Source organism: Hyaena hyaena, unplaced genomic scaffold (assembly GCF_003009895.1).
Source record: "Hyaena hyaena isolate Hyena2069 unplaced genomic scaffold, ASM300989v1 scaffold_295, whole genome shotgun sequence".
NCBI classification, from domain to species: Eukaryota; Metazoa; Chordata; class Mammalia; order Carnivora; family Hyaenidae; genus Hyaena; species Hyaena hyaena.
Window position 1 is genome coordinate 617227 of NW_024080928.1, and position 23449 is coordinate 640675.

The 23449-nt window shown below is 45.6% G+C and overlaps 1 protein-coding gene across 8 annotated transcripts in view; it reads right to left on the reverse strand.

The window, feature by feature from the left end:
* The window catches only part of PHKA2 (phosphorylase kinase regulatory subunit alpha 2), a 75470-nt gene that overhangs the window by 31612 nt on the left and 20409 nt on the right, over nucleotides 1-23449 (reverse strand). For all 8 annotated transcript variants that reach the window (XR_005530997.1, XR_005530998.1, XM_039247378.1 and 5 more), the window contains 9 exons: nucleotides 17889-18047; nucleotides 14716-14763; nucleotides 13004-13172; nucleotides 10689-10771; nucleotides 8392-8472; nucleotides 6795-6893; nucleotides 4623-4769; nucleotides 2828-2881; nucleotides 2104-2226 (listed from right to left, as the gene is read on the reverse strand). Coding sequence is in view for 6 of the 8 variants with exons in the window: in XM_039247378.1 (XP_039103309.1) it covers nucleotides 2104-2226; nucleotides 2828-2881; nucleotides 4623-4769; nucleotides 6795-6893; nucleotides 8392-8472; nucleotides 10689-10771; nucleotides 13004-13172; nucleotides 14716-14763; nucleotides 17889-18047 (963 nt within the window). In the remaining 2 variants the exon portion in view is untranslated. The remainder of the gene's footprint in view (nucleotides 1-2103; nucleotides 2227-2827; nucleotides 2882-4622; nucleotides 4770-6794; nucleotides 6894-8391; nucleotides 8473-10688; nucleotides 10772-13003; nucleotides 13173-14715; nucleotides 14764-17888; nucleotides 18048-23449) is intronic.

The window sequence follows — 23449 nt, forward strand, 5'->3', positions numbered from 1 at the left end:
CCCTCTCTCTCTGACCCTCCCCTGCTCACGCTGTCTCTCTCTCTCCTAGAAATAAATAAAAAACATTAAAAAAAAAAAAAAACTAAAAAAAAATTTTAAATGTTTTATTTCTGAGAGAGAGAGAGAGAGACAGCGTGAGCAGGGGAGGGTCATAGAGAGAGGGAGACACAGACTCTGAAACAGCCTCCAGGCTCTGAGCTGGCAGTCAGCACAGAGCCCAACACGGGGCTCGAACCCATGAACCTTGAGATCATGACCTGAGCCGAAGTCGGACGCTTAACCTACTGAGCCACCCAGGCGCCCCTTGGTTTTGATTACTTTTAACTCAAAATAATGTTCATGCCAAAGTGGTACATGTTGGGGCGGCCGGCCGTTGGCCCCTACACCCACTTCTGAAACCCCTCTCGGAATTTCTGAGCAGAGGCAGCTTTCAGAAGCAAAATCCACCTTTGGTTGCTCATCCCACCTCAGTACCTGTGTTCTGACCAGGTTAAGAAAACACTAAATCATTGGAGTTTGTCAGTCATTCACATAAGGTTCACGAGGATGGGTCTGTTCTGGTTACCGAAGTATGCTCAGCAGCGAATGCAAAAGAAATCTGTCTTGAACAAACAAATGCCGCATTAGCAGATCTTTATTCAGCACGTGCTACATATACTAGGCACAGGGAATATATTAGTGACCTGGACAAAGACCACCTCTACCAGGTTGCTCTGACAGCTTAGTGGAAGATTAAATACAGGTGCAGGTACTATATTGTTATAAGCACTGTGGGACATAGAAAAGGGGCACTGATCCAGGTTTTAGGATCAGAGAAGGCTTTCTGAAAAAGCCGACCTTTACAATGAATCAAGTGAAGGAGAAAGGGGCAGCTGGGGGAGAAAAGCAGGACCTGGCTACTTGAGAAGAGGGGAGACAACATGGCTGTTCAAAAGATGGAAAGGGTTTCAGGGAGCTCGTGTCCCAGAACTCAAGAGGGGAAGTCAACAGCAAGAAATCAGGCTACAGGGGCGCCTGGGCGGCTCAGTTGGTTAAGCGTCCGACTTCGGCTCAGGTCATGATCTCACGGTTCATGGGTTCAAGCCCCACATCAGGCTCTGTGCTGGCAGCTAGCTCAGAGCCTGGAACCTGCTTCAAATTCTCCCTCTCCCTCTGACCCTCCCCTGCTCTCTCTCTCTCAGAAATAAATTTTTTAAAAAACATTTAAAAATTAAAAAAAAAAAAGAAATCGGGCTACAGTGGTGAATACGAGGGCCAGATTTTATGAGACCCCACAAAACATGTGCCAACCTTGTACCAAGGCAAACCAGAACCTTTCAAAGCTCTTAAGCAAAGCAGTGGCATAATCTAACTTGCTTTTTAAAAAGATGCCCCTGGCAAGGGTATGGAGAACCAGCAGGGAGTGAGGCTGGAGGCTGGGATGCCAGTTAGAATGCTGGCACATTAAATAAGATGTTAGCGAAGGGAACTCTTGTACTAGAGCTGAAGGCAGCAGAAGCCTAGGCTGGTGTGAAAAAAAACAGAACCCAACTTGTGTGTGGGCCAGGCTGGTCCCTGATGAACCTTGCCTCCTGTTACTTGTGCCTTTGTGTAGTCCCCTCCCCTTGAATGTGGCAGGATCCTTTAAACAAGAGAATGCAACAACCGTGGCACCGCCAGCTCCAGGCCTGGGTCTTAAGGAGGCCTGGAAGCTTCTGCTTTTGCATTCTGGGGGAAGATAACCCCCATGAAAAAAGCCTAACTGCTCAGAGACTACACCTCTGTGAGAAGCAAGGCCTGGGCCCATAAGCCCAGCTGAGCCTGCAGGGCCAGCCAGGTGGAGGAGGCTATCTTGGAAGGTGATCCTCCAACCCTAGTGGACCAGCTGATACCAAGTGAAGCAGAGACAACCCGTCCCTGCCAAGCCCTGCCCAAGCTGGACACTCATGAGCAAATCAAGTAGTTGTCGCTGTACTTCACTACATTTTGGGAAAGCTTGTTAAACGGCAACAGATAACTGAAAGAGTGTCCTCAATTCTTGCACAACCTTCTGTCCTAATACTGATCGGCACATCAACGGAATGAAAATGTTGATTATCAACGCAGCACCCAGCACTTACTCACCTGAATGGCATCACCGTTGAAGACCCCATCTATTATGAAATATGTCCAGAACACTGGCCATTCACATTCAATGTTTTCAAAGAGCTTGAGTTCAGCAGGGTCATAATGCAATCGGGTTGGGTCCTGGAATCAAACAGGAAACTGTCTAAAAGGGGATGTTGGATCCCATATACAACACCAGCGTACCTCACTGGGTTTCCCTCACTTTCTGATATAATGCAGCTTTGCGGCTGATACGATTAGGAGCCTGCTATAATGGGGACATGCTGTTTTTGGCAGTTATCCATGGAAAATTTTCAGAAAAGTAAATCAGAAATGTACACAAGACTCTTTAGTAGTTTATATTAAGCTTCCCATATCCCTAGCAAATAATTAGTAATTGGCTGATCACAGTGCTCGGCAGACTATGTTTTCTTGAAATCACTGTATTGGCCACTGTGGCTAAGAAACTCAAGAGGGAGGCCACAGTTGCTCTTTAAAACACTGTGTGAGCCACAGAACTGTTTGTCCTGGTCTGCAGGCTGGTTTGAAACCACCAGCCTGCTGTCCTTGCAATGGTCTTATTCTTCTATTGCCTAACTCCAGCCGCACTGTCTCCAAAATCAAGACATCTCTTTCCGATATTCCAACATGTAACTTTATAATCAAAGAAGGGAGAACACCACAGTGGTGACTTAAATATGAAGCAGTTAAGGAACCCTAAGAAACAATATTTAAATACAACCTCTCTTGGGGTTTTATAACCATCTCGAAGGAAGCGACAGCATCCATAACGCCCCTGAGAAGATAAAGGGGAAAAAAAGTGCATTTGATGAAACAAAAGAACTTCTTTGCCTTTTTATTTCGATCCATGTCAGCCCTTCACCACCATTCCCATGAATCATTTAGTAACAAATGAAATGTGTACCAAGTGCTTTTTGTTCTCAATACAAAAAGTTATTTTTAAGTAATAAGCAAAGTAAATTCAGGTTTGATCAGTGCCAAGAAGGGAATGCCAAAACTTGCCATCAGAGTATTAGGGCTGGGAGAGTAATTACTGAGAATTCACAGAGTGACCAGCCTTTCATTCTGATTGGCTATGTAACACAAAGATGCAAAGGGACCCACACTGCCTGCAACAGCCACTAAGGGAGACACTCAGCCTGGACTACTTCTACTTGAAAGACTGGAAAGCAGAAAGGACATTTCTGACTTCTCACAATTAGGCTCCAAATGCAAAGAAGTAGGGCAGCTAAGTGGGGGTAGGGGCGGGGTAGTTGGGGCTTCCCAGGGCTTGGGGCCGTTGCTGCCAATTTCCCTGCTGCAGGCTCCGATACAGGTCTTCAGCTTCCTGGGCGTTAAGAAAGAAGGGTAGGGGCTCCTGGGTGGCTCAGGTGGTTGAGCGTCTGACTTCGGCTCAGGTCATGATCTCATGGTTCATGGGTTCGAGTCCCGCATCCGGCTCTGTGCTGACAGCTAGTTCAGAGCCTGGAGCCTGTTTCAGATTCTGTATCTCCCTGTCTCTCTGACCCTCTCCTGCTCACACCGTCTCTTTCTCTCTCTCAAAAATAAATAAAACATTAAAAAAACCTTTTTTTAATAAATTAAAAAAAGAAAGTAGTGCAGTGGCATGCGCTCATGACATGCCTCCCTAATCTCTGGATCACAGTGCTGGGTGTCCGCTCCCCAGGTGAGGCTGCCCCCTGGATGGGGCTGTTCCCCAGGTGAGACTGCCCCAGCGCAAGGCCACGGAGGCCAGCACACTCCCTGTGGCCAGCTCCCAGCTTCTAGGTCCTGGTGTTCTGGGAGTCATGGGGAGGCCCAGCCTAGCACCTGATCTCCTTTGAACACTTCATTCCCTGCATTAACTCCCTGTCTACTGGGATGAGCTACAACAGCTTCCTTTTTCTCCACTAAACCGTGAGACAGCTTCTTTGGGGATATTACTGGGGACCCCTCTTGAATCCAAGGGCTAAAATAATTTTTATGGAATCTAAGTAGGATCATCAACATGAAGATTTTGGCTTAGGAAACAAAAATTTTAAGGAAACTTACATTCTTCATCTTTTTACTGATAAATTCAGTTGCCTGGACTATTTAATGACATTCTCAGTTTGGTATATTGTATCACAGTTCCTGCATTTCACCTCCAGGCAGGGATTTTTTTTTTTAACCTCAGTTTAACTTTGGGATCACCAAGTCCTCAGAAATCCTGTATGAAGTTGGAAGATACTGGGACATGAGCGTTTTATTCTGCGATCTCTAGAGGGTTAAGAAGCTCTGCATTAGAAGTCCAGGATGGATACAAATTGGGGTTCAGAGGTGTCGGCTTAGGGGTTTGAGCTCAAGCTCTGCTATCAGGAAGAGCACTAAGACACTTGATCACTCTGAGCCCACAGACTCGGCTTTGGATGTTCTGCGTCCACTTAGACAAATCAAGCCCCTGGCCTCACGGAGAGCTCATGTGAGCTGCTCCACATCATCGTATGAAAAGGGCACATACCACAGGGTGGAGGCGCGCCGGCACGATCAACGCTTACCTGGAGCTTTGAAATAATTTCATTTTTGGTCACATTCACCAGGTTCATATCTTCCACTGCAAAGGCCGGGAAAGAGATAATGGAAAGAAGTCCAGCATCAATCTCCTTAGACGTTGATGCTCTTGGCAGCATGGAGAACAGAATAGACTGAACGAGAAACAGAGAGGTGGCTTTAACCTGGGAAGCACTAATAGTTACATATGGTATCTAGTGACCATGACCTTAGTTAGCTCCAAGGAACATCTGAATGAGTTTGCCAATTTTGAGTACAGCTTTTTCCTACCAAAAGGGCCCCGCTGGGGGACCTAGCCTACCCAGCCAATGACTCCTGCTCCTGTGGGAGAGAAGGGGCTCAGGGAGAAAAGGAACAGTACTGCCTGGAGCCCATGCTGAGAACTCCTTGTCTCTCGCCCCTAGGTGCCTTCTGTGGATTGTGCTGCGTCTTTAGGACCCACAGGGGAGGAACTAAGGGCTACTGTGTCAGCAGGCCAGGGCATGCTGGCTGTGAAGATAAAGACAGAGAAGAACACACATACAGGGCCCAGCACAGAGAAATGTCTGGCTTCTGTGCAATGTGACTGGGTGGACTGGGTGATCTAGAAGTGGGTGATCTCCCACTTGAAGAGGGAGTCCGATCCAAGAGACCACATGAACACTCCAGCAAAATGGTAAGTAACAGAATTATTTTAGTCCTCCAACTAGGGTATTCAGTGGCACTATAACACGGCCTCAGTTATAAGGTGGTTGGACTAGGCACTGTAAACTAAAGGAAGGTGAAACGATACGGAAAAGTTTAGGTGGGGCAGGTAACTAACACTGGGATCTAACGTGCACAGACACGGGGCTAGACCCCTGCAAACATAAGCTTACTAAATCTCCTAACAACATGGTGCACTACACTAAGTGATTTTTAGTTGTTAAACCAATTTTGCATTCCTGGAATAAATCTCATTTGGTCATTTAAAAAATATTTTTTTTTTCTACTTTAAAGAAGGAATTTAGACACTGTGCCCAGGGTACACACGAGGGCTCTGAGACTCAGACACAGAGACTCGTGCGACAGAACTAGGATTCTAACTGAGGCCCAGCTGGCTATAAAGCTCACACAGTTTCCACTAGGGACTATGCATCATTAAGATGTATCATCACTTGGCTCTGTTAAACCATAGCTCAAGAAGTAGCAGATTCCTCATTCGGGACTATTTAATGTGGGGAAATGGAATGAGCCAGAAGGTGGGTAAAGATGGGGGAACCCTCAGCTTCAGAATAAAGCTTCATTTTCTCAAGCAAATGGACCCCAAGCCCAGTTCTATAACTAGTCGCTCACCCCTAGGCTCTCTGCCTGGAAACACATACTTCCCCCCAGAAGCTCTCTGCGTACAAGTTGATACTTCCACAACCCTGGCATGGTACCTGGCACCGAGCGGGCCCTCACTAACTAAGAGTTTGCTGACTGACCATCAATTGGTGACCTACCGTCTGCTTAATGGAGTCCCCTAATCTGCAACAAATCACTCCTTTCTCTGACCTATATTTCATGCAGTTTCTACTAACTGTGCCATTTCTCCTATCTCATCTCTCCTCCACTATCCATTCCGCCCATCCCCACCCCTCCCCAAGTGAACTACTGCTTGCGGGTTATTCAGTTTGGTGGCATCATGAAATAAACTTGAGAGAAAACCACCTATATGCTCAAAAAAGATTTAGCCTCCAGTGAAAGAAGGTTGTGGTGATTGCTGACCCCATGTATACACCTTGCAGTCATCCTGTCTTATGTTTACACAGTACCTTTTAGCTTACAGAGTGCTCTGACAAACTAAGTTGATTCACTCTGATCCTTAAAACCACCTTGTGCGACAGGAGGGGAAGGTGCCAGTATGCCCTTTTTATGGATGAGGGAACTGAAGCTCAAAGAAGCCAAGTAACCACCAAGCTAGAAAGGTGAGGAATGGGGGCCGCCTGGCTGGCCCAGTCGGTAGAACATATGACTCTTGATCTCAGGGTTCTAAGTTTGAGCCCCATGTTGGAAGTAGATTACTTAAAAATAAAAATCTTTTAAAAACCCAAATAAACAAGAAAGAAAGAAAGGTGAGGAACGTGACCTGGAGCCCAGGTCTTCCATTCTGTCAGTCTCTTTCCCTCCTGTCTGGACTGAGAGGCTGGAGCTGTTACCTGGCAGTGTTCAACGTCATCTGGCAGGACATGGATCACTGATTTGCGTCCTCCATGGGCTCCAAAAAGGTCCAGCTCATCAATTGCCTCAAGGGCTGCCTACAAGCACAGGTGGCATCATTTTCACTTCCTAGTAAACATACACTCTCATGTCGACTGGTCCCTTACCATTAAGCAATCTAGCATAAATGTTTTCCCCAAGGTGATGAAACATATCTTTAAAATTCAGCTACAATGTCCTGTAGACATGTCCCATCCTTATTTTCAGTGGAATCAGACCTTTCCTGTATGTTGCTGCTCTTTGTAGAAACAAAAAAAGATAGACAAACATTTCCCCAAATAAAGTTAGTATTTCACCAAAACCATGAAATATTAATGACTTTATAACATTGTGGGGGGGCATAAATTCACAGATAGCCAGTTGAGTGTAACAGAACATATTTATTGTTGCTTTGAAAATTCTAGCCCTAGGGGCGCCTGGGTGGCTCAGTCGGTTAAGCGTCCGACTTCAGCTCAGGTCATGATCTCACGGTTCGTGGGTTTGAGCCCCACGTGGGGCTCTGTGCTGACAGCTAGCTCAGAGCCTGGAGTCTGCTTCAGATTCTGTGTCTCCCCCTCTCTCTGACCCTCCCCTGCTTAAGCTATCTCTCTCTCAAAAGTAAATAAACTATGAAAAAAAAAAAAGAAAAGAAAATTCTAGCCCTGGAGTCTTTATTCTATCCAAAAATATACTTTAGTCTTGAGCAACAGGGAAGCACATTAAATGTCTAGGGCACGAGATATAAACTGGTGACTGGCAGACTGAATCTGCCCCACAAGTGTGTTCTGTTTGGCCTGAAGTTTTATTTATTATTATTATTATAATATTTTTTAATGTCTATTTTTGAAGGAGAGGGAAGGACAGAGTGTGAGTTGGGAAGGGCAGAGAGAGAGAGAGAGAGAGAGAGAGAGAGAGAGAGACAGAATCTGAAGCAGGCTACAGGCTCTGAGCTGTCAGCACAGAGCCCGATGCCGGGCTCAACTCATGAGTCGTGAGATCATGACCTGAGCTGAAGTCAGACGCCCAAATGACTGAGCCACCCAGGCATCCCCTGGCCTGAAGAAGTTTTAAAAGTGATTTTGCAGGGAATAACTTTAGAGACAGTTCCCAGTGTCTCCAATACCCCTCAACATTTTTCTATCTGGCCAGCTTCATTTGTTTATGTTACCTGCTTGACCTGACCCCATAGACTTTTGGATGCGTGAACCCTGCCCAACAAAACGGTCATGTTCTCCAGACTTCTTTACGACCGAGAAAAGAAGACTGGACAGCATACATCCAGATGCTTGGACATCCGCAAGAGCTGAGACCCGTAGGTGGTGATAATGAGGAAGGAGGGTGCTTATTTTCGGGCACAGGCACATTTCAGTGTAGGAATCCTACATCCTTTACCTATAACCTCAGTTGGCCAGGGTACATGTGCCACTTGAATTCCATACTTGCAGCTGACTTTTGAAAAATATGCTCATTGGATTCAATCCATCCCCCTAAAGATGAGAACCAAATCAAAGCAGTAAAAATGCACAGAAGGAAGAACAAAGAGGACAAGACCATCACCTTGGCCATTCCTACAGAGCTTGCATTCAATTCCGGAATGCCCTGGTTAGTCTTATCTCCACGCTCCCACATTCCATAATCCTGAGGAAGAAAAAGGTAGTAATTAGAGCAGGAAAAAGACGTATACGAGCAGTGCTATGGAAACATAATTCCTTTGTGTAACCACAGGCATAATGGCAAGAATATCCCTTCTCAAAGGTCACCAGATTCACGGCTGTGCTCGTCCTAAGTTTCACTTCATTTGACCTCTGTGCAGAGTTTTGCAAGTAAATACTCAGGAGGAACAAAAATGCATGCAAAAACCCTCTCAAATTTCTGATTCCTGAAGGTTATCAATTTGTAAGAAATTCTTGATTGGTAGAGAACAAATTGTTTTATTTCTCTTCAAATGAAATGCTGCCCATCTATTTAGCGAATCCCTTTGACCTTAAATTAGAAGACAGAATAAAGAAACTTTAACAGATGCATCGTAACTAGCTGAAGCCAACCAAACTATTTAAAATAAGTGCATACCTATTTCTAGCATCACCTCTTGGGAAAAAGGGCTAAGCAAGAAGCAAAAGCCAAAATCACGTGGGGCACCAAATACTGAAATTTCCCGGTCTTTTAAAACAGATTCACATGAATTGGCTCAGAACACACCACCCACAGAGAGGCCGTGATCCATGCATACCTAACTTTCATAATTCATATTTTCATGTAAGAGAGGAAAACACTGGATACGGTTCTGAAATAACACGACATGCGCTGAAAAATGGCAACCCAACAAGAACAGGCCCGGTACCAAAGCTTCGGCGCTTACTATTTGATCTGCGAAGGTGAACATTTCCAAAATGTGCAAATTTAGACGCGGACACGCCAGAGTGGCTTTCGACTCTTTCCTGCCGGCACACCTTGTAGCTGAGCCCCAGGACTCCTCCTTTCGGTGCTCCTCACAGCGGGGCCTTTCAACACTGCATGCCATTCTCACTCCCAACGCAGAGCCAAGCGACTCATCCTCAACAACTGCTTCATGAGCTCACTCCCCCGTGCAAGACTCTAAAATGACAACCCATTTATTCCCTAGCAGCTCACGGTCTAATCCCTTTCGCTGGCTGGCGTCACACCTCTGTTATCTGGCCTCCGCTCCCTGCACGCCCACAAGCGGACCTGGTTTTCTGCTGGTCTCTGATACTCTGCTTTCAGGCTGTCTCCTCCTTCCCCCTGAACCTCCTGATCCCAAGGACCCCTCCCACATTCAGGGCCCACTCCTTCGCATTACTGCACACGCTCTTCCCACACCCGTCCACTCATCTGAACCCTACTAACTCGCCCAGGTCCACCTGAGGTCCCACCCTTTCCACAAGGACTTCTCTGGTTTCTTTAGACCCGACGCTGGCGACAGCTTGAGTGGATCATGCTTTGCTGCTAGTGGGATGTTCAGTGGAATCCCTCACCTCACTCACGAGGTGCCAGCAGCTCCCTCCCCCGTGTTTCCAGGTGTTGCCAAATGTCCCCTGGGAGGGGAAGACTGCCCCTCATTGAGAAGCGCCCCTTTAGAGCCCAGGTAGCCCTTGGACCAAACCTAGTTTGCCGCATATTTTTGTAAACAAGGTCCATCTGGGACACAGCCGCGGTCACATGCTCACACGCACACGCGTTGTCTAGGGCTGCCTTCCTGCGATGATGGCAGATGGAGTAGAGGCAACAGAGAGCGCAGGGAACGAGAAGCTGAAAATATTTACTGTCTGGCCCTTTACAGAAAATGTTTGCCGACCCTTGCTCTGAACCACAGTGGCATCTTCACTGTGTTTTTCTAAAAACAAACTCTTCCCTTTTAGTCGGCTTTGCACAGGTTCGCTGTTTTCTGAGATGCGCAGGAGGCGCGCCTTCCACCCCAGAAGGAAGCCTGGAGGGACCGGGGTTGGTGCACTTTCACACCCGGCCTGGGGCACACATGTGGCGCTGGCCCCTCGGCCCGGGCGCTGCGTGGGGCAGCCCTCACAGCACGGCAGTTCCTCCCTGCACGCCGTTGCTGCCGCCCTTCGCCGCGGGTCAGGCTGGCCTGGGACACGCTTGGTCTTACTTCGAATAAGCATAATGGATCCGAACAGAGCAGGTGGCGCATTCCAAAAACACCAACTCCCCAGCCGTGTTCCAGGACAAAAATGTGCACTTTGTGTGCAGAGGTGACAGTCACAGAGTTCTAATTTTGCCACCCTTCTGATCAGCCCCCGAAGTCTGGCCCTCCCAGAACAGGAGGAGTTTTATTGTTCTTAACTGGACACCTGAAAAAAGTACTGGGGTTGATAACTTACGGCGACTTTATACGCAGCTTCTATGTAGAAAACAAGATTCTGTATGAAGGCCACCTCATCAAGGGTGAAAACAATACGTAAACCTAGTACAGGCAAACAAACAATAAAGTTATGTGTTATGATGTGAAGAGACCTGTCAATTACCAACTACAACTATCACACCAGGAAAGAAACCCTGGTACCCCCATTTTCATTTTTCTTACTAGGGCATCAAAAATCAAGTCTGAAGTATGGGGCGCCTGGGTGGCTCAAGTCAGTTAAGCGTCCGACTTCGGCTCAGGTCGTGACCTCACGGTTTGTGAGTTCGAGCACCACATCGGGCCTGCTGCTGTCACCCTGTCAGCATGGAACCTGCTTCGGATCCTCTGTCCTCCTCTCTCTCTGCCCCTCCCCTACTCATGTTCTTTCTCAAAAAATAAATAAGACATTAAAAATTTTTTTTAATTAAGTCTGAAGTAAAATGAAACAGTTAATACCTAATTTCAGAAAGAGAAAGGAAGAAAGGAGTGTGTCCCTACAGGTAGAAAACATGGAAAGAGAAGGTGTGGGGCCTTCTGGTAGTGTTAGATTTATGCAAAGAGGTTTCCAACACAGCATGAATTTTAGCCCAGAGCAACCAGACACCATTCTTATCCTTGAGGGAGCCAGAGGGCGGGAACCTTTCCCCAGTGGCAGCCAGGGAGAGGAAAGCCCCCAAGTTCAGGAGGCGGCCCTTACCGTGGTGGAAAGGCGAGCTCCCGGGACCTCCCAGGGGGCTGCACTGACACACTGAAGCAAGCAGTGACCAAGAAAGCTGGATTTTTGCTTGCGCCCTTGAATGTTTAGTTGATTATGGCAAATACACATACTTTTAAAGTATGAATTCTTGAAGCTGGTAGAGGTATGGTGAGATAGGAAGCCTTACTTACATCAATAGGGGGAGTTGGACTAGTAAATTGTTCCGAAAGCAACTTGGTAATATATAGAAGTAGCCGCCTTTTTAAAAAAAATTTTTTTTCATGTCTTTATTTTATTTTGGGAGACAGAGACAGAGTGGGGTAGGGGCAGAGATAGAGGGAGACACAGAATCTGAAGCAGGCTCCAGGCTCTGAGCTGTCAGCACAGAACCTGGAGCAGGCCTCGAACCCACGAACTCTGAGATCATGACCTGAGCCGAAGTCGGACGATTAACCGACTGAGCCACCCAGGTGCCCCTAGAAGTAGCCTTTGAATCAAACCCAACAGAAGGAAGCAAACAGAGAAGGGGTCAAAGTTGGTACTGCAACATTAGTTATAATAGGGGGAAAAGGAATAAAGGAATACTTTGATTATAACATGTCCATTGATAAAGTCACTAAAATTATGTTTATGAAGAGCCTGTAAGATCATGGGGAAAATGCCTAAGTTACAATGCTATATAATAAAGATTATTATTTATGCAAACAATAAGACCTTTAAAAGAAAAAAAAAAGACTTGGAGGAGACACATTCAAATGAAAATTGACAGTGAAATTTTTTCTTTATATTTTGTTATATTTTCCAAACCACTTACAGTGAATTCATATTGGTTTTCACAACCAAGAAGTATTTTTATAAGCGCCCAGTTTATTCACAAAGCTATGACAATATTATTCATGGGTTTCTGCTATCTTTTGAGTTCACACTTGCAGCCTGAACTACATGGATGCCTCTACCTCTGAAGGTCAGTTCACTGGACTGGTGACGAGAACTTGGACACAGCAGCTCAAGGACCTAGGCCCAGGGGCCAGAGCGGCAGGCCCTGTCATGGGAGGGACCATCTGGTCACTGCAGTCTGAAGCCCAGGAGGCATGGCATCTAAGCTGCTATGGAAGCCAATGGCCTGGGCGGAGGAGCACTGTTCACGGTCAGGAGTTTGGAGCCCGCTCCCGGCACAGGTACTAAGGACTGACTGACCACTCCGGGCAGATGGCCAACCTCTAGAAATTACACTGTTTGGATGTAATTTGGGTAAATGAGGGTGTGTCTAGAAGGGGGTCTCGGGTAGTGAGAGGAAAAGGTGAAGGGGCCAGGCCTACTGATACTAGAGAAGAAAATCCTACGAGGGGGCTTGACACTGTCTGCAGATATTAAGCTGTCAGAAGTAGATGTGATCTAGGATGCTTTGGGACCAACAGCCCTTTGTCCAACAAGTCCTCAGGAGGCTGGCTGTGAGCATGTTGCAGAGTCAATGCACATAATGTTATCAAGAGCATGCTTTTTCTTTACAGGAACAACTTATTTTGGGTTCTGACCAATGTCTGTCCCTCCCCACACCCTTCTTCCCGTTAATTTGGGCTCAAGTGACCCTGGCTCACCAGACGCAGTCATCTGGGCCAGGAACAGAAGGAAGAGGGAGGTGGCGTCCACCTGGAGGTGGCCCCACTGGTCGTCACCCACCACGGTGCTGCAGGTGGCAGTGTTGTACTTGGCGTGCAGGCTGTCCTTGGTACTCTGAGTGTGCTTGAACTTCTCCACTTTATCCACCTGAGGGAGAAAGCAAGCCGGCTCTGCACAGTTAAAGGGTAGACAGATGGCAGAGGCCACACCCAAAGTCCATGTCTTGGTTCCAGACCTCTTATCAGCCACCTCTGGGAGCCTGAAATGACCCAACCCAGTGGAATTTTAACAAGCTCTGCAGGGTGACAGGTCAAGCCAAAGGGCTTGTCTGCATACGCTCAGGAGCTGTGACACTGGGTAGGCACGCAGTAAGAGAGAGGGGGGACAGAGGACCCATTTCAACTTCAACTTCTTGTTTCCTTATGTCAAAAGGACAAGTGCAGCTAGGTCTTTGAAGACCAACCAGGCAGATGCTGATGAAGGGCGGGAACAGTATCATTCACCTTGGAATGTGTGCAGATCCGAGTAGGGTGTTCTGGACACAGAACAAGCTCGATGAATTGTATAATTTACTCCTCATCGAAAATACCGGTAAATAGTAATGTCAGGTTTTAAAAACTCAAGCATTTCAACTCAAATGAAAAGAAACACTTTTATAAACTCAACAAAATAAACAGTATTACGTGGCTGTCTGGGAGTGCCTTTAAAAAACGATTTCTGGGGTACCTGGGTAGCTCAGTCAGTTAAGCATCCAACTCTTGATTTTGGCTCAGGTCATGATCTCATGGTTCATGGGTTCAAGCCCCGTGTTGGGCTCCACGCTGACAGCATGGAGCATGCTTGGGATTTTCTCCCTCTCTCTCTGCCCCTTCCCTGCCCGTGTTCCCTCTCCCTCTCTCCCTCTCTCTCTCTCTCTCTCTCTCTCTCTCTCCCCCTCTCTCTTTCTCCCTCTCTCTCAAAAATAAATATTGAAAATAAATAAATAAATAAATAATGGTTTCTTCCCCATTTAACAAAAGGGCATGTTCTCTTTTTACACAAGTTAACTCTTCAAAAGAGATTCTGAGTAATGGGAGCCTTTGAGTCTGGGTCTTTAACAAAGGTAATTTAAAAGGACAAAGGTCCATCAATGGATGAATGGATCAAGAAGATGTGGTTTATCTATACGATGGAATACTACATGGCAATGAGAAAGAATGACATCTGGCCATGTGTAGCACCATGGATGGACCTTGAGGGTGTTATGCTGAGCAAAATAAGTCAGGCAGAGAAGGACAAATACCATATGTTTGCACGTATAGGAGGATTAGGAGAAACTTGACAGAGGACCGTGGGGGAGAAGAAGGGGGGAAACAGTGGGGGAGAGGGAGAGAGGCAAACCATGAGAGACTCTTGAATGCTGAGAACAAACTGAGGATTGATCGGTGTGGGGGGGAGAGGGGAGATGGGCATGGAGGAGGGCACTTGTGGGGATGAGCACCGGGTGTTATATGGAAACCAACTTGACAATAAACAATTTGTAAAAAATAAAAAATAAAAAAAATAAAAGGACAAAGTAAGAAAAGTATTTCCTATTTCTCTTCCACTTGAGAAGAAAAGCTCAAAATGCTTTAGGAATGTTAGCTGCCACCAGGGAAGTGACAAAATACCCTCAGATGAGCTGAAAACACATTTGTCATTTTCTGCCTACCTGTCTCATCATGCACTGGAGAAGACCCCGCATCAGTTTCACCACGTTCTGCGGAAATAAAGCGGCATCAGTGACAAGACCGGCTTCCGGCTCCGTGACACCACCTCCTCACTCATGGCCAGCACACCAGGGCTACCAGAGACGCCCCCGAGAGGGCACAGACCAAGCAGATGCATGTCTCTGGTGGTTCGGATCATCTCCAATCCAGCACGAAGAAAGAACATCTTGACGCAGCGACTCATCTCAAATAAAGGGGTCGCACCAGACGGCACCTTCAGCCCTGAAATCCCTGGACTCCTCACTGGCATTTTAGCAAGAGAGTGTTAATAAACCTAGTACCCTGATGTTTAATTCTGATGTCACACTTCTCACGAATTCATTTTTGTTATGCTAAAGATGAATTAAGTCCACCATGCCTGACCCAAAGCAATGACACTTTGCCAAAGAGCCATTTGTGACACTGTCACTGGACTATTGAGTAAAGTTCTTACAAAATCCAAGTAGCCGCCAAGGTTTCTCAATAATATGTATTGCAACCAACTACTATAATTATTAGTATAACCAGTAACAATAGTGCGATGATAATCAGACACTGTGTTCAGGGACTGTATAAGACACGTTACCTGGATTCTATGTAATTCCTGCAAACAACCTTATGAGGTGGGTGTCATTATTACCCCACTTTATAGATGAGGAAGCCGAGGCTGAGACAGATGAGGCAACATTGCTAAAGTCACCCAGATGGCAGGTGGTGGAGGCAAGGACAGAGCCCAGGCCTCCGACTCCAGAGTTTGGGCTCTCCATCAATACATTAGGTTGCCTCCCATTTCCTTCACAATTTGGGCCCATCAAAGGGCTGCTCTTAATATGTCCTATTAGAAATACCATAAAACAAATTCACACGTGGCTACAGAATGGGATATTTTGTAGGTCGAGGTAGACAGACTGGAAGAAGTCCCCACCCAGGACCATGAGCATCTCCTGTCTTGGAGAATGTACATGGTTTGCAGGGGAGGAATGTAGTGAAAGGCCATGAAAGTTAATTACCAGAGAAAAGAATGAATTATCCTTCAGATCCTTCTACCTCTAAAATCCTAGAATTCTAGAATACACTTTCACTTTATGTCATAAACTCTTTTGAGGCAGAAAATGTTACCTGATAAGGTTATAACTAGCATTGTTATAATGAACATTTTCTGCAGTGTACAGCATAAACATTTGTCAGCTGACTTCCTCTGAAGTAAAAAAACAAGTTATTTCCTATTATGAAGAAGCACAGTGGTTCCCAACTGGCGGGGACATTCCCCTCCTCCAGGGGTAGGGGAACATCTGGAAATGTGGGGCTGGAAGCAATTTGTTGTCACCGAGATAAAGGTGGGGACTACGGGCATTTAATGAGTCGGGACCAAGGAGCCTAAGAGTCCTGCAACGCAAGGGACAGTCTCACACAATAAATGACTGTGCTTCCTAAGCCCCAAACACAACGGCATCCCTGTTGAGGACCCCTGGAAGATCCCATGTTATCTTCCATCATCAAGGGAAATGTTTCTCTTTAGTTATTAACCACACTCAACAAAACAATCTGCCCTGTTCGAGCCCCGCGTCGGGCTCTGTGCTGACTGCCAGCTCAGAGCCTGGAGCCTGTTTCGGAGCCTGTCACTCCCTCTCTCTCTGACCCTCCCCTGCTCACGCTGTCTCTCTCTCTCTCTCTCCTAGAAATAAATTAAAAAAAAAAAAAAAAAAAGAGAAAAAAGAAAACGCTTACAGAGGGGGTGCCTAGGTGGTTCAGTCAGTCAAGTGTTGGACTTTGGCTCAGGTCATGATCTTGCCATTCAGGAGTTCGAGCCCCGCTTCAGATCCTCTGTCTCCCTCTCTCTCTCTGCTCCTCCCCCACTCATACTCTGTCTCTCAAAAATAAACACTAAAAAAAATTTTTTTAAATGCTTACAGGGGAGAAGCGCACAGTGTGTGTGCACATGTATGTGTAGACAGGCAGGCCTTACTTTGATTTTGTCTCAGGGAGGATGAGGTGTCTGATGAACATCCACACTAAATTATTACACTGCTAACAACGGCTCGCCATGTTATAGCTATCCAACTTCTTGGGGGAGCCCTCAGTGCTTGCCGGAAGCATTTTTTTACAACTACCTCTTGCCCCACCTCCAAGACTTGGTGATTTTATTGCCTTACACTCAACAATGTCTAGTCAAATCCACACTATCCTTCCCTTGCTCCCACAGAAAGGCTTCCTCTCTTAAGTCTCCCCACTGTCGTCAAGGCTGCCCACCACTCCTGCCCACTGTGTTTGCTATAACAAGCACTGATTAGGCTGTAAGAACTCTTCCTGAATCTGACAATCTACTGGCTGGGAGGCCAATAAGGAATGTATGAATCAAAGATAAATCTAAAGGGTTCTCCCGCTAAGAAAACTATATGTCAATGCTCTCTACTTCAGTGCTGTCACTCAAAATACTCTGAAAATACCTCCTGTGCTCAAAGGGAGGAGTATTTTCTTGTATACTCAATGATGGCAAATCTTTGTTTTGGGGAGTATGTCAGGTTCTGATTCCAGAAATCAGTAAGAGGGCTTCACAGCGCTGTACGGTAACATAGGCACGAATATGGACAACACCAATATGGTTCAAAATTAAAAGGTAACTATAAATTAATAAGACTGCTTTGGAACGCCTCCAACTAGAAAGGGATTTCTAAGGGAAACTCCCCAAGTGTTTTAAGCAGTATCAATACTGTTTGGATACATACCCTTGCAACATGACTATTACAGAGTATACACTTTGGAATGTGTATTTCCGGTGTGCTGACTCTTTAAAATAATCATTATATTAGCTTATGACTGCATTTTGTATATAAGTATATATAAAATTGACATAGCAAGTGTGAGAGAAATGTAGCTAGTTACAAATTTGGATGCTTGCTTTTCCTATTCAAGATAGTATGATTTTTGTTGCTTTTTTAAGGCAGGAAAAAAATCTCAAAGAGAAAGACCAATGAGAGTTTGAGGCTACCTATCTGCCTCCCTAAAACAGTCTACAGCAGAAAAGGATGTGACACACACACACAAAACCATTCTATGCAAACAGCTGCTTCCTTCTAGGCTTTTCGGTTCAGGGGAAAGGGGCTGAGCAACCAACATGGCTGCCACTCAGCATTACCTGCTCCAGTTCATAGGCTTTGGCCTTGTCCTCGTCACGGTCTGCATTCTTCCGGTAGGCCATGCCCAGGCCCCACACTGCCAGAATGCTGTAGATGTTATCTCGCACCCAGGCATCCTTCTGTTCGTGACTGGCTGACAGCAGCCCTGTGACCGGATTCTATTAGAGAAGAGACACAAAATGACTCAGTGCCACCTTTACCCAACTCCTAGCAAATGGATGCCTGCCCTGAGGGGACACAACAGGGGCCAGGAGAACAAGTAGAAAATAGGAGTTCTAGTCCTTGCTCTGCCACCAACAGCATGATCTTGGGTGAGAAGTGACATCGCTTCTCTGCGCTTTGGTTTCTTCATCTGTATAACAGAAATATTAAACTAAAAAGTCTCTAGGGAACCTCCTAATGCTGAAGTTCTTGTTCTTGTGCTTTCAAACCAGATCATACTATTGTGACAAACAAAAGGAATGCCTATGAGAGTCTTAGAAATCTGAGCACTGCAGGCCTTAGGTCTTCTTCTGCCCGCATGTTGCCACACCAGCTGGTGAAACACTGAACCTGGAGTGAGAGACTCAGATGCGGGGCCCCACTCCACCAGTCCAGCTCTGTGTGCCAGAGAAAGCTGCCCACCCTGTATGGGCCTCCACAGCCTTGTCTGTAATCCAGCCATTGCATGTGCCCAAAAAGGACACTGAACTAGAGAACATCAGGGGTCCTATTTAGCTATGATATTTTAACATTTTTTTAATGTTTGTTTATTTTTGAGAGAGACAGAGACAGAACGTGAGCAAAGGTGGGACAGAGAGAGAAAGGGAGACACAGAATCCGAAGCAGGCTCCAGGCTCTGAGCTGTCAGCAGAGCCTGACACGGGGCTTAAACCCATGAACTGTGAGATCATGACCTGAGCCGAAGTTGGATGCTTAACTGACTGAGCCACCGAGATGCCCCTAGCTATGATATTTAAAAGGGCAGCTGAGTCACTAAAAAGCCAGATCTTCACACACACAAAAGTATACACAATATTCATAACAATATTAGTCATAACAATCCAAAAGTGGAGACAACCCAAATGCCCATCAACTGATGAATGAACAAAGTGTGGTCTATACAATGAAATGTCATTCAGCAATAAAAAGGAATGAAGTATTAACATATGCTACAGTATGGGTGAACCTTGCAGATATAATGCTAAGTAAAAAAAGCTGGTCCCAAAGACCACATATAGTATCATTCCATTTATATGAAATGTCCAGAATAGGCTAATCTGTAGAGATAGAAAGGTTAGTGGTTGTCTAGAGCAGGGGTGAGGGCAGGGGAGAAGGAAATGGGGTGTGATCGACTGTTAACAGGTTTCTTATCACGGTGATGATGCACGACTCTGTAAATATACTAAAAATCATTACATTGTTTACTTTAAATAGCTTTTTAAAAGCCAGTGCTAATAAACTCTGTGCCTAGAAATAAGATGGCTAAGATAGAAAAAGAATCCCATAAAGATAAACCCTTGTTGACTTTTCCTGAAAATATGCAAAGAAATATGTATCTAATAAAATACATCCAATAGAATATGGAGCCTTGCCAGCTTAAAAAAATTACTCAAAAAGGGACTAAATTGCTAGAAGGAGGCTCATGAAAAAACTGTTGGTTACTTTCAAAGTGATACTGCCACATTTATTAGGTCAAAAAAAAAAAAAAAAAAAACCAAAAAAACCCAAAGAAACAGACACCGGCAGAGTTCCAAATGGTCCCACATGAGGAATTAAATATTGGACTTTCTCCTTTAACTAACATTTGCTCTCTTTAAAAACATCTAGAACTCAACTGAAACCACCCACAGGGGCAAGAGAGTTTTGTATTTTGACACAGTTCCATAGCCAACAATTACACGTCAATGATTTTAAAGAACTGAAGTCTAGAAACGGCTGAAAGTACAAGTCTTACTCCAACACTGGACAACCGGAGTTTAAAAAAAAAAAAATCACTATGCACCAACAACGTATCACATAAGCAACTTTAACTGTCCTGAGGCCAGCTGGCTAATCCCAGGACAGCAGTCACCAGGAGATCCAGAGACAGAAATCAGCCCCTTCCTCGAACAGCCATCAACCGCGAGTCCATAGAGACAAACAGCCTTCCGATGACACAGCAGTGACTACTTACACATAGTGCCAAGTGCGGTTTGGATTATGAAATGTCACTGTCCTGTTAACTGAACATTACTTCTTTGATTCTTTAGTTCAAGCTTAACTGTTGAGGCGGATTAGTTTATCCCCACCCAGAGCTAGAATGTCTGAACCCCTCCTTTCACTACAGAGATGCAGTCTCGGTGTTAAGACCCCCAGTTTCCAAACTGCACACTCAAACCATGTTAAACTGCAGTGCTACTGCACTCAGTGAAAGGAGTTATGAACTTTAAGTTATGAATTTACTATTTAAAAAGTTTTTAAATATTTATTTTTGAGAGAGTGGCAAAGCATGAGTGGGGGACGGGCAAAGAGAGAGGGAGACACAGAATCTGAAGCCGGCTCCAGGCTCTGAGCCCGATGAGGGACTCAAACCCATGAACCGTGAGACCATGACCTGAGCCGAAGATGGACACTTAACCAACTGAGCCACCCAGGTAACCCTTGAATTTACTATTATAAACTAAACATCTGTGTCTATTCATATGGTAAAATCTAATTCCCAATGTGATGCCATTCAGAGGTGGGGCCTTTGGGAGGCGATAAGGTAGTGAGGGTAGAGCCCACATGAATGGGACCCAGGGCCCTTCTAGAAGAGGCCAGGATACCAGCTTGCTCTCTCTCTACCACATGAGGTTGCAACAAGAAGGTGGCTGCCTGCAACCTGGAAGAGGGCCATCACCGGAACCTGACTGTGCTGGTACCCTGTTCTTGGACTTCCGGGTTTCCAGAACTGTGAGAAATAAATATCTGTTGTTTAAGCTCCCCTGTGTGTGGTATTTTGTTATGGCAGCCCTAGCTAAGACTTGCTTCTCTAAAAAAATCACATGCTGGGTTGGAAGATGTGGGAGGTTCCGTTTTGATGTAATTCATAAAAAATCAAATGATCACACATTAGGAGATACTCTGCACTGCCCAGTCTGCTGTCCCTTCTAAGCTGAGCCAGTGGTTTTGCCTGTGTGTTACTTGCTCCCCTGCTTAGGGGTGGCTTATGCTGCACCACCTGCATTCTCGCTCACTGCTTTCTGTGAACCACCCCACAGGTCTGTTTCTTCAGAGCTCTCCCTGGGGTCTTTTTCTTGCATTAGTAATCTAAATGGAAGGGGAACAAAGGGCCTTTGTAGCTGCTGCAATCGTACAAGCTAAACAGAAACAAGCAAACAGCAGACAACAGGACAGTGGGCAGATCTTTTCAGGCTACGCCAATGGCTTCAGGTATCATCATTGTAACCATATGCTCCTTTCCAATCTTTTAAAAATATAATTTAATTATATCTATACCCACACATAGCCTTCAACGTTTATACTTAAGAGCAGAGGTGCTGAGAGGCTCCTGGGTGGCTCAATTGGTTAAGTATCCAACACTTGATTTTGGCTCAGGTCATGATCTCGCAGCTGTGGGATGGAGCCCCATGTCGGGCTCCTCACTGAGCATGGAGCCTGCTTAAGATATTCTCGCTCTCTCCTCCCCTCCCCCGCCTTTCTCCCCCACTTGCATGCGCTCTCTCTCTCTCTCTCAAATAAAATTAAAAAAAAAAAAAACAACACCACCACAGGTGCTGGAAACAGCCTACATAAAAAGCTCTACCACAATCCAGCTGTGACCCTGAGCAAATTACTTCAGTGTCTCCACCTATCAAATGGGGATTAGAATAGTACTCAGTCCTCATAGTGTTGTTTGTGAGAATTAAATGAGTAATTTAAATCAAGCAATTTGGACTGTGTCTACCATAAATCAGTGCTCAATAACTGCTAACTATATGATCAACCTATCTGAACAGATTTCATTCACATTACTTTTTCATAGGATTATTTCTGGAAATCAGATGGAGACAGTGGTTAGGAGTACAATCTACAAGTCTCCTTAACGTAACCATCATTATTTTCATTAGGAAAAAAAAGCCTGGTGCCTTCTTTTATTTTTACATTAAATATGACTAGTGGATAGGTTTATCCCATTGACAGGTTTGAGACAAAAACCCTGGCAACTCTCCACCGTCTCCACCCCCACGTCTTTGCCTTTCCCCTTCTTTAGCCCTGAATTTTGCTCAAATACCTATTTTACTAAACTCTGTATACTTCACCTGTAAATTAATATTAGTGACAAATTCTGTAATAAGCACCACTACCGCCTGACATCCATTTCCTTCCGTGAAGGAAGAAGATGGGGCAGACTGCAGACAATGGAGCTATGAGGACAGCCACGAGGAGTCAAGGGTAGTGTCCCAATGTGGAGATGGCAGAGGCCTGAGCAAGGAGACTCACACCCTTGCTGTGAGGGAAGTGACAATGACAGCCTTCAACTCGAGGAGAAGAGGCCTGAGGCAGATGAATCCCAAATAAATGGTGTTTCATTGAGTACAAGGGGCCAACAGTTGGGCATTTTGTCCTTCAGTTTCAGACATTTGTTGCCCCCTCTTACCTTTTCCACCACTTCATTTCTAAATTAGAGAAAGTGCCCTTTATGGTGCCTGTTTATGAGAGAAAGGCCTAGAATGAATGGGGCCCAGGGCTTGGCTTCTGTGCTATGGTAACAAACATCACTAAAACCTTGGTGGCTTATAACACCATACATTCATTTGTCTTCCATGCCTCGTGTCCATCAGTAGTCAACTATGCTTCCGCTCTGCGTTGTCTTTCTTCTAGGAACCAGGCTACTGGAGCAGCCTCTACTCACAACACTGCCCATCTCATGGCAAACGGGACAGACACAGCAAAATATGAGCTGCCTCTCTGGGCTGTCAGCCAGAATGGACACAGATTACTTCCCCTCTTATCCACGAAAGCAAGTCTCATGGCCATATCTGAGTTCAACAAGGTAGAGATGTGAAATCCCCCTCTAAGGATGGGAAGCAAATAATGGTGAACAACTATTATGTGAACAACTATGTAAACAGCTATTATGTAAAGAATTGTGAGGGGCGCCTGGGTGGCTTAGTCGGTTAAGCGTCCGACTTTGCTTAGGTCATGATCTCGCGGTTCGTGGGTTCGGGCCCCGCGTCGGGCTCTGTGCTGACTGCCAGCTCAGAGCCTGGAGCCTGTTTCAGTCTGTGACTCCCTCTCTCTCTGACCCTCCCCTGCTCGCTCTGTCTCTCTCTCTCTCCTAGAAATAAATTTAAAAAAAAAATTTTTTTTTCTGAAAAAAAGAATTGTGAATAATTATGCTGTCATGATGACCTTACCTGCTAGCTGTGGTGGGCTGGGACCCCCAACTTTACAGCCCACCCATAAGTGAATCTGAAGCAATCAGAGATTAATACGGTAATGAGCAATTTGCATTTTGCTCTTTGGCTTATAAAAAAGTATCAAACTGAGATTCCTACTCTTTAGGATAGGGGTAGGAGGAAAAAGGAATTCAGATAGTAATATCAGGTAACGTCTT